The sequence below is a fragment of the Fragaria vesca genome, linkage group LG1 (assembly GCF_000184155.1).
Source record: "Fragaria vesca subsp. vesca linkage group LG1, FraVesHawaii_1.0, whole genome shotgun sequence".
Taxonomy (NCBI): Eukaryota; Viridiplantae; Streptophyta; class Magnoliopsida; order Rosales; family Rosaceae; genus Fragaria; species Fragaria vesca.
Window position 1 is genome coordinate 22,263,711 of NC_020491.1, and position 11,123 is coordinate 22,274,833.

General features: G+C 39.3%; 1 protein-coding gene across 1 annotated transcript; it reads left to right on the plus strand.

Moving 5' to 3' along the window:
- Positions 1-4,862: 4,862 nt before the first annotated feature.
- LOC101313741 (ammonium transporter 3 member 1-like) lies at positions 4,863-7,486 on the plus strand. The gene is made up of 3 exons (XM_004288589.1): positions 4,863-5,536; positions 6,288-6,573; positions 6,969-7,486. The coding sequence occupies exons 1-3, from the start codon at positions 4,901-4,903 to the stop codon at positions 7,484-7,486; spliced, it is 1,440 nt and encodes a 479-aa protein (XP_004288637.1). The 5' UTR covers positions 4,863-4,900.
- The last annotated feature ends 3,637 nt before the right edge of the window (positions 7,487-11,123 follow it).

The window sequence follows — 11,123 nt, forward strand, 5'->3', positions numbered from 1 at the left end:
GTTGACCATAGCCGACGAAAATTTTAAATTAGCCGACGAAAAAAATTCGTCGGCTAAAGTGGACTTTAGCCGACGAAAAAATAATTCGTCGGCCTGGTTTTTTTATTTTCGTCGGCTAAAGCCTTTCTTCTGGTAGTGATACACAATCAGAGCGGTGATCTTACCCTGATTATGTTTGATGAACAAAGTGTGATCTGAGTTTCTTTGTTTATAACCAAATGTCTTCATTGATTGGAGAATCTTCCAAACCAAGCTCTAGGAGACTGCTTCAAACCATACAAAGACTTCTTCAACTTACAAACCTTTCCGACATCGCAAGGTCTACATTTGACTCCTGGGGGCATGTCCATATACACCTCTTCTTCCAAGTTTCCATTGAGGAAAGCATTCTTCACATCAAACTGTCGTAGAGGCCAATCTTTAGTTGTCGTAAGTGAAATCAAGATTCGAACAATGTTGATCTTTGCTACTTTCTCCAACTCCGAATTTGTTCTCCAATTCTTCTAATTATGCAAATTCTTCAAATTCAAATAGATTTCGATTATTCTCTTCACGACTGACTGATCTCCCCCTGAAGGGAAGAATCTGAAACTCCCCCTGAGTAGTAAGGTTCAGATTCACGAAAAGACACATCAAGGGATACAAGCATGGTGTCTGTAAGAGGATCATAACATCTATATCCCTTCTGAAAATCTGCATAACCCACAAAGATACACTTCCTTACACGGGGATCAAGCTTACTCTGTTGTTGTTTTGGAATATGAACATACACTGTACATCCAAATACACGAGGCTACAAGTTAGGCAACGAAGGAACCGAGAGAAGATTTTGAAGCTGTTGTAGAGGGCAGGTTTTCACATTCAATAACTCGAGAAGGGGTACAATTAATGAGGTAGGCAGTAGATGTCACAGCTTCTCCCCAATATTCTACAGGTACATTCATGCCAAACAAAGAGGCACGGACAACTTCAAGCAACTGCCAATTTTTCCTCTTTGCCAGTCCATTTTGCTGAGGAGTATAAGTATTTAAAGTCTGATGTCAAATTCCATGTAACTTCATAAACTCTTGCATATGACCATTAATATATTCTCCGCCATTGTCAGACTAGAAAACTCGAACAACCTGTTAATACTGTGTGGACACCATCTTGTGAAATTCTTTGAATCTAGAATAAACATCACTCTTGTTCTTCAATAGGGAGACCCAAGTCATAGGGGTATAATCATCAATAAACTTCACAAAATACAGGGCGCCAGAGAGAGAAGGAATTCTGCAGGACCCCACACGTCAGAGTGAATCTTCATAAATGGAACAAGACTTTTATTTAGGCTTGGTGAATATGAAATACGGTGGCTCTTGGCCAGTTCACATATGTCGCAATGAAAATCTGAATAGTCGACACCCGAAAATAACTACGGTTGTAGCTTCTTAAGATAACCGAAGTTTAGATGACCCAACCTGCGGTGCCAAAGCCACACATCTTTCTTAACACTCTCAGCTCTATTGACCTGATTAGCTTGACCCAAAGACTGCATATGTTTCTCTCCTGTCTCTATCAGATCTAGGTAGTACAATTTCCCTTTTCTCACTCCATAACCCAAAATCCGCCGCGTCAGAATGTCCTAAAATACACAGAAAGACGGATAAAAGGTGACAATACATGATAATTCTTGAATGATTTGGCCAACTGAGAGAAGATTGTATGACAATGAAGGGACAACTAATACAGAATCAAAGGTTAATGTGTTTGATAGGACAATAGAGTCTTCTCCGGCTCCGGTAACCGGAGTTGGAGTACCATCAGCGGTAGAAACAATATTTTGAGAGGAGGGTTTTAATTTTTTCAAGAGGCTAGGATCATTACACATGTGATCTGATGCTCCTGTATCAATAATCCAGGACGTACGACCTATTCATAGATACCTTACCACTCATACCTAACTGTGTGACATTGGAGGCATTGGATGGTTGGTTTTCCTCTGTAGTGATTATGATAGTTTTTGCTTGATTATTTTGGGGTTTCAGGGTGAAATCCCACCAATTCGGGTACCCAATTGTTTCAAAGCAACGTTGCTTGCTCTGACCTAATACTCCACATAGCGGACATTTTGAGTTTGCATATGAATTTGGTTTGCATGGAGACCGGCATGGTGCGGTGGTATGGTAGTTGATTTGGTGTGCCATTTTGGAGATTTGGTTTTTGAGATTCAAGGATTCGGGAATTATGATTTTGATGTATGCAACGATTTGTTTGTGGTGTGATTCGGGATTCAGGTTTGGTTTTGGGATTTGGGAATTTGTGTGTGATTTGTGAGATTTTTGGTACGTAGCGATTTGTGGTGTTTTGGGTGTAAATTGAAAGGATCGAACCTGGCAAGCTCTGATGCCAAGTAGAAAATAAGGATTCAATATGGTTTGATATGCTTCAATGTATTATTCTTCTCCATATAGGAGGTTTATATAGAGATACAATTGTAGTCCTAATATATAGGAAAATATTTTCTACACCTATACATAATATTTAACCTACACATACAAGGAAAGTAAATATATTCAAAATATTCTACATTTGGATGTCATCTTATAAGATGAACATTTGTGACAAATCTGGATTCTCTGTCTGCAGAAAAGTTTCATATATATAGATGCATGGCAGATTGTGCAGACAGCAGAGTGACTACTGGTGGATATCCTTGATATTTATATGAGATTTCAGGTTGCTTCCTCGATCTCTATTACAAAAGCAAAGCAAAAAATCTAGGGCAGCTGGGAATTAATTCTCTTTTTCGTGCATGTATATATGATAAGGATTGCTGAACTACAAGAAGCTAGGTGGGAACTGGGAATTATTAATGATGATCGATGACGATCAGTATTAGGAGGGTTGACCTAGTATTTACCGGTTGTTAGGTACCAGCGCTGGGGAGCCAGGAGGGACCTAGACCTCTCCTCAAATTTTCCAATAAGGGCCATTAATTTTACATATTAGTTTCGGCCATGAAACACGTACTGTTGGAGGACTCAATTCTCCCTCATGATAGACCAGATGATAGGGCTCGATCACATTTGCCCACCGAAATCTCAAAGCAAAACGAGAGATCTCATGTTCAACCTTAATTAGGCGCAATTAATCTAATAGATTTCTTGAGACAAAAGGGTTAAGCACTTGAGTGATATCCTGACACATAATTACATAACCTGACCCCCATTCTCGATCAAAAAGGTCGTCATCGATATCGACCAATATTATACTTACGTACTAGTGGTACTACCCACAATAGAGGCGACATCTTTAATCCATTCGGGCGTCTCATTTATGATTTGATGAGTTAGATTGCATAACCTGGATAGGTGGTATACGTCGTCGTACTCCAACAACACCAAGGTCCTCCCTCCCTTCAGTACCTTATTCGTGTCATTTTGAATATCAAAAGCCAGAACAAATCGGTTAATTTGGCTCACGTTCCTGGATCTTGATTAGGTCCGCTCCAGCACCCATGCATACTGTTCGAACGAAACAAGCAAAAAGGACGTGTGTGTTGGTGTTGCACGTCGGTGTGAGTTTCGGAATCAACAACATATATCATTGCGGACAAGGGCTAGTGATCCATCAAAATCCTCTCGGTGATAAACTGAGTACTGTTAGTAGAAGACAAACACAGTTGTACGTACGTACGTTCTCTCTTAGCTAGGGTTCCGCGGCTTAATTTGCACTCGTCAGAACAGATCCTTATTAGGGTTTATTTATTTATTTTATTTTTCCCTGTTTTTCTAGATTTTCTTTCTTATTCATTCTCTACTCCAGTGACACTGACAGGCAATTCGATCGGCATTTTAATTAATATCTGTAAATTTCGGTTAATATACAATCGATAAGGGTATTTCAATGAAGAATGATTAAGGTGAAGGCGTGAAGCTAGCGCTAAAACTGGAAGTGCAAGCTAAAACTTATATATCAGTTTTATTTTAGTAAGATTAGTAAAATCTTACTTTAATTACAGCTAATCAGCTAGCCACATTTTTGCCCTAATCCGTGTATCCAAGCAAACTGAATTAAGAGTTATTTTTATAAAAATTCAATATGAGATATATATATATATATATATATATATAGATGCGTCTGATTAAAACATACATGCATATGTGTGTGTCCCATCTATATGAATAACGTATTAGGTTGTACATGAGGGTTTGTCTGCTATATACCGAACGGTATAGCATGTATTATGACTAAAAGATGTTGTCTAACAGGAGGTGGTGGTTGGTTGAATTTTTTGTCAAGGAATTTGCAGAATTTTCGGTTCCACGAAGCTGTTTTAGAGATGTCGTACTACTTGATAACGATAAGCTCTTGAACATTATATATTCAGTACGTGGTCTAAAAAAAATGTTCGATCTATACGTAATGACACAAGAACGTGGTAGGCAAGCTTCCTTCCCGCTGCTCATGGAGGTCAGACCTCCTAGGGTATCTCTCTGTCACTTTCAATATATAATACATAATAAATAGAAAAAACATGAATATTCAGCTGTCAGCTTATGAATGAATCCCGCAACCTATAGCTCCATCAGATTCTTCTTCTTCGATCTTTGAGGAAAGATTCACGGCCTAGAATCAGGAACGTATATATGGAATATTGATATATATATCCCATTTACCTCACACTCCATTTGTCCCTCTCATATTCCATTTAGTCAATCGATCACACCCACTAATACGACAAAGGCCGCCCTAGCTAAATATGTTCTATTCCAAATTTCCAATTGCCAGCTGATCAATCCTCGATCCATTGACCCCATCTTCAGTCCTACACCTACCATTTTCACTTATATAACACCCCTCTTATCTTCCCTCCCGTTGTGGAACCAGGATTTGAAACTCGAAAAATATACCACAAATGGCGACCGCGTACCAACCAACGGGTGGAGCGGTGCCGGACTGGCTGAACAAAGGTGACAACGCATGGCAGATGATCTCGGCCACGCTGGTGGGTCTCCAGAGCGTGCCGGGGCTGGTCATCCTCTACGGGAGCGTAGTGAAGAAGAAATGGGCAGTCAACTCCGCCTTCATGGCACTCTACGCCTTCGCCGCCGTCGTCCTCTGCTGGGTATCGTGGGCTTACAAGATGTCGTTCGGGGACAAGCTGCTGCCGTTTTGGGGGAAGGCCGGACCTGCCTTAGGGCAGAAGTTTCTGCTCAAACAGGCTGCCCTCACCGCCACCACGCAGTACCACGCCAACGGCGAGCTTGAGACCCCCATGGTCACGCCGTGGTACCCGATGGCGACCATGGTGTGGTTTCAGTGTGTGTTTGCGGCCATAACACTGATACTGTTGGCAGGGTCGGTGTTGGGGAGAATGAACTTCAAGGCGTGGATGATGTTCGTGCCGCTGTGGCTGACGTTCTCGTACACCATCGGCGCGTTCAGCTTGTGGGGCGGAGGGTTCTTGTTCCACTGGGGTGTCATGGACTACTCCGGCGGATACGTCATTCATCTTTCTTCAGGGGTGGCTGGTTTCACCACTGCTTACTGGGTACGTCAACGTTTAACGAACTTTTTTTGTTTTTTTGTTTTTGCTTTTGTTTCTGAAGATAATAAACGATTGAGTAATTTGCTATCAAAATGATTTTATAAGATTCTGATTAGCAAGAAGTAGGGTTCCATGCATTGAGTTGATTTCGACATTGGCTGACTTTTATTATTTTCTGTCATGTAGAGACAGGACATGTCTTTTCTTTTTCTGTTTAGTGTCTTTTATCGTAAAGACTAAAACACATAATGTTATTTAGGTCCATATACTATATATCTTCTAGAATATTGGAATTTATATTTTTTTTCTATAAGAAAAGAACTTGATTAATTAGAGACGCCGCGGGACACCTAAGGTTTAAAATGTCGTAAAGCAGAGCTCCGGAAAAACAGAAGAGGAAACTCTATTCTCCCACTTGCATAGTTTAGCCATATTATTATTTCTATGATCTTTTAATCTCTTGGAATTTAATTCGTTGGTACATATGCCAACGGCTAAGGAAGCAAGATCCCAACTGCTGCATGCCTTAAATAATGCTTTATTATTTACATGTCAATCAAATAAAATTGGACAAACCTTAAATATCAGTATGTTGGACAAAGCAATCGTTGTCTTTAGTTCGTTGAGGTCACTCTCATGGCCGCAAGTCTAATTTTCTTAACAGCTGAAAATGACCTTTATATTTTAGTATCAATTTCAACTCAGAATTAAACAACTCAATCTAAATTTTATGTAACTAATGATCGAGTTTCAGGTCGGACCTAGGGTGAAGAAGGACAGGGAGAGATTCCCACCAAACAATGTACTGCTGACATTGGCCGGAGCAGGGTTGCTGTGGATGGGATGGGCTGGTTTCAACGGCGGAGATCCGTACTCGGCCAACACAGACTCCTCCATGGCCGTCCTCAACACCAACATCTGCGCCGCAACGAGTCTCTTGGTTTGGACGTGGCTCGATGTCATCTTCTTCAACAAGCCCTCCGTCATCGGAGCTGTTCAGGGTATGATCACCGGCCTCGTCTGCATTACTCCGGCTGCAGGTAACTATCTTTCACTTCTATCCTCAAACGAGACTCTTGATCCTTCATTGTCATCGATCACCATTATGAATTTGAATTACTACACTCTTTAATTTCCCAATAATTAAGTTGCAATTTTCATTTACTTGAGAATCTTGGACCCTAGCATTGAGTCACTGAAAGCTACGTGAAGTTGACTTGTTGCTCAAGGGTGAACACAAACCTTACAAACTAGTTTAATCATTGAGATTAACAAATTTTATAATTTAATTAGTCAAAAAATGCGTCCCTTTCCTTTAACTATACGTTGATTACGTTCAGATAGATCCGTTATTGATGGGGGGTCAAATAGTATTCTGAGACTGATTAGTTTTTTTTTTTTGTTTATTAATTGTGTAATTCTGTGAATGAATTAGGTCTTGTACAAGGATGGGCAGCAATAGTGATGGGCGTATTGTCAGGCAGCGTGCCATGGTTCACCATGATGATCGTAGACAAAAGGTGGAGACTCTTAACCGCAGTTGACGACACTCTAGGCGTTGTCCACACCCACGCAGTGGCCGGATTCTTAGGCGGTATATTGACCGGCATCTTTGCCGAGCCCCAACTATGTGCACTCTTCTTGCCGGTCACAAACTCTCGTGGGGTTGTCTACGGAGGAATCCAAGTCTTCAAACAAATCGTAGGCGGACTGTTTATCATCGGATGGAATATTGTGGTGACCTCGATCATTTGCATAGCAATTCGGTTTGTGATTCCTCTACGGATGCCGGAGGAGCAGTTGTTGATTGGGGATGACGCAGTGCATGGGGAAGAGGCCTATGCTTTGTGGGGCGATGGAGAGTTGTATGATGTTACTAGGCATGAACAGAATTACTCAGATGATCATACACAGGGTAATTTTGCTTCAAGTGGTGCCACTCAGGTTGTCTAATAAGCTCGACTCCTACCAGAATGTCATTATGAAATACTGAAATGTATCGGTTACGGTTGTACTGTCACTGAAACAATACGTCCTCACATGTTTCTATATTTCTATTTGACTATTCATTTATTATTGATGATGCGAGTGATTATAGCGCATATATATACACACACACAATTAGTTGGAGTAGAGAAACCAATCTGGAAACAGCCACGGAAACATTTTCCCTCCTACATTTTCTACCAGTATCTCGGGCAATTCACAAGTCTGTGACCTCATTCCACCGACTCGTAGGACCGCCAACACACCCTCTCACAACCCGTTTTCATCTCTACAAACAGCCCTGTAGCAAAAGCACATCTCTCTGATGTCATTGCTCCATCCATATTTATCTCTACTACTATAAAATGAGCAGTCAGAAAATTAACCAAATTGTGCACTTCTGAAACTGTTCTTGTATTAAGTATTAACTAATTCTGATAAACAAGCAAAATGGATATTATAGTAAAAGACAAATACAATAAAAAGAAAAAAAAAAAAATGAGTGTTGCTCGCGTGTAGGGATTATGATAGGTGCATATTTGTCTATATTTATATATTCAGGGTGGTGCTATTAACACACCTTTTTTTGCTATTAACACACATCTTATATTATATGGTGAGAACCAATCATCAATAAAATTTAAGTGGTAAGTTTATAAATGGAGAAATTACTAGTCACTTCATTAACTTTTATGCACTCGACAGTTTACTCCATTAACTTTTAATTTCAATTGATCACTACTCGAACTTTTCAATGTCACACAATTAGGTCCATCCGTCAAGTGTCCGTCTAAATCAGTGGTTAAGTTGCTGACGTGGCAAGTTGACGCGATGACATGGCAAAAAAATTAGCCATGTGGATCCACACAAGATTGTAAAATGTCATCAATGCCCCTAGCCTATTACGGGGGTGTCTTAACCCGGTACTAACTCCAAAATTGCAGAAACCGTAAAATTTGAAATCGTTGGAGGCTCACTGTGCTCTCCATCGATCAACACCAATAACCCATCCACACAAGAGTGAGCTCTAGCCTCCTAATACCCAAAACCCATCAATATCAACCCTTCTAAAACCATCCCCATATGAAATAATCCAACATTCATCTACTATCTATCACAAAATAGAGGAGTACGCATCGACATGGTGATGAACCCAAATTTGTGGGTTCCCAGAGACGAAGAAGGGTTGAACGATGGCATACCTAATTATAGTAAGTTGTAGTATGCTTTTTGACATGGATTGCTTTAAAATCGCATATTTATAGGGTTTTAGATTTTGGGGGTATTTGTGTGTTAAAGGGTATCTGGGTGTTCGATTTTGGGGGTATCTGTGTGTTGGGGGTATCTGTGTATTTATAGAGTTTCGGTTTTGGCTTTAAAGTGATGAGGGTTCTGTGTGTTCGATTTTGGGGGTATCTGTTTATTTTTAGGGTTTTAAAATTTGGATTAAAGGCTGGGTATCTGTGTGTTAGCTTTTAATATCGTCAAAATTGTTGTTGGAGACCTGGTTTTGGCTTTGAATATCGTTGAAATGGTGTTGACGAATTTGGTTTGGCTTTTAATAGGAAAACATGTCAAAGACATTTGCCACGGAAGGAAAAAGCTACTGCTGCTGTGAGTAAAAAGAGGAAACTCAATATTGAAGAAGGACAAGCTGCTCAAACACAGGTAAGTTTCCTAAATTTGAAACTTGTAATTTGACTTGCATGGTGTTCTAACTTTACATTTTGATTGTTGGTGCAGCCCAAGCAGCGAAACCCTCCCATGACTAAGAATGAGCTGAGACAGAAAATTAAACAAAGGAACGAGTATATGAGGGTAACTATTGTTTTTCACGTTTTTCATCTTTTGAATCAAGCTTGAAAATTAATTGAACCAATTTGGTCTTGTTATTATGTTGTGTGTGTACTATGTATGAGAATATATGCCATTTTGGTCTTGTTATTACTTTCCCTAGTTCACGTATGAGAATGGTCTTCTATACAAAAGTGACCATGTCTCTGGTCTACTTTTAACATAAGTATTTTTCAGTATTTGTCAAATTGCATATGTTGTGTGTATATTGCCTAAAGGATTGAGTATATGTTGAATGTATGTTGTGTAATAGATGCTTAAATCATATATGGCTGCATTGTTGTGTGTCCAGTTAAGGAAGGCTGAGTTGAAAGCTTCAAAGTTGGACGCTTGCAAGGCTGCTCCAAATAGAACAAGGCCTGTTCAAGCTGCATCTACCCAACAAAGTTCAAGGGCACTTGGATCTGCACCTACAATTTCAAGATCTGTACAAGATCCCAATGCATCAACTAATAAGGCTGCATCATTAAGAACCTCTGAAAGGATTAGACAGAACTCGGGTAAAGGAGCTGGAAAGTAGTTATGTTTGTGAAATTTGATAGATTTCATATTAGCTAGCCCCAACATTTATGCATCATATTTTTGTGCAACCTTGTGCTTTGTGACTTGGTTGCTAGCTCTAATCTTTTGATAAGATGATTAGAGCTAACATATTAGTACTTGAGCAATTTGACATTTGATGATGTAATGTTGGTTTTTGGTAAATTAGTTGGTTTGTTATTGGCTTGCTAATATTGAAGATACAATGTACTTTTCAGTATTATGAATATATATAGGTCAATGTTGGTTTCCCATTTTTTATGCTTCATTTTATGATTGAGAATTGAGGATAAGATGTACTTTTGTGTTTCAGTGTTATGAATGTCGGTCAAACAATGCATCTGGAGGGAAGTGGTTTGTATTTTGGAGGGATTTCATCTTCTTTTTGGTTGATAACAGGGAAAATGAATTAGGGGTGTTAAGGGAATTTCTCCTTTCATCCAGCTGAGTTGGCATTAGAAAATATGTCCAGTCAGCAACTTAACCACTGATTTAGACGGACACTCGACGGATGGACCTAATTGTGTGACATTGAAAAGTTCGAGGAGTGATCAATTGAAATTAAAAGTTAATGGAGTAAACTGTCGAGTGCATAAAAGTTAATGGAGTGACCAGTAATTTCTCCTTTATAAATCAAATAAAAATGTGTGGATAGGAAAAATAGATAGGGTGTGTTAATAGCAAAAAAATGTGTGTTAATAGTAACACCCTATATTAAACTCCCTATATTTATTTGGCTGAATTCTTTTTATTAGGATTTATTTATTTATATTTTGTATTTAATAGGTTTTTTGGAGTAAAGAAAAGAAAAAGAAGATAAAAACAAGGAGATTACGCAATATTGGAGTCCTAAATTGAGTCGATTTTGGAAGTCATAAATGCGAAATATTGGAATTTTAGGGATCTTTGGACGCACAACATCGGTCCATTGCCGCCATCCTCTTCTCGTCCCCTTGTGATGTTTTATTTTATTTTCCCTATGTCTTTCTAGGGAATGAGATGAGGAAGCTGTTGGATCTAAAAAAAACTCAATATTACCCAAAATTGAGAAAATTGAAAAAAATGAAGAAGCTGTTGGAGATGCTCTTAAATAGACCTAGTGACCTTAGACTTGGGTGCACTATCAGAAGAAAGACTTTAGCCGACGAAAATAAAAAACCAAGGCCGAACGAAATTTATTTTTTTGTCGGCTAAAGTCCACTTTAGCCGA

Coding starts and splice junctions, on each gene's coding strand:
- LOC101313741 (XM_004288589.1), top strand. CDS start 4,901: ATGGCGACCGCGTACCAACCAACGGGTGGAGCGGTGCCGGACTGGCTG. Junction 5,537..6,287: donor GTTTCACCACTGCTTACTGG/GTACGTCAACGT, acceptor ATCGAGTTTCAG/GTCGGACCTAGGGTGAAGAA. Junction 6,574..6,968: donor CTGCATTACTCCGGCTGCAG/GTAACTATCTTT, acceptor TGAATGAATTAG/GTCTTGTACAAGGATGGGCA.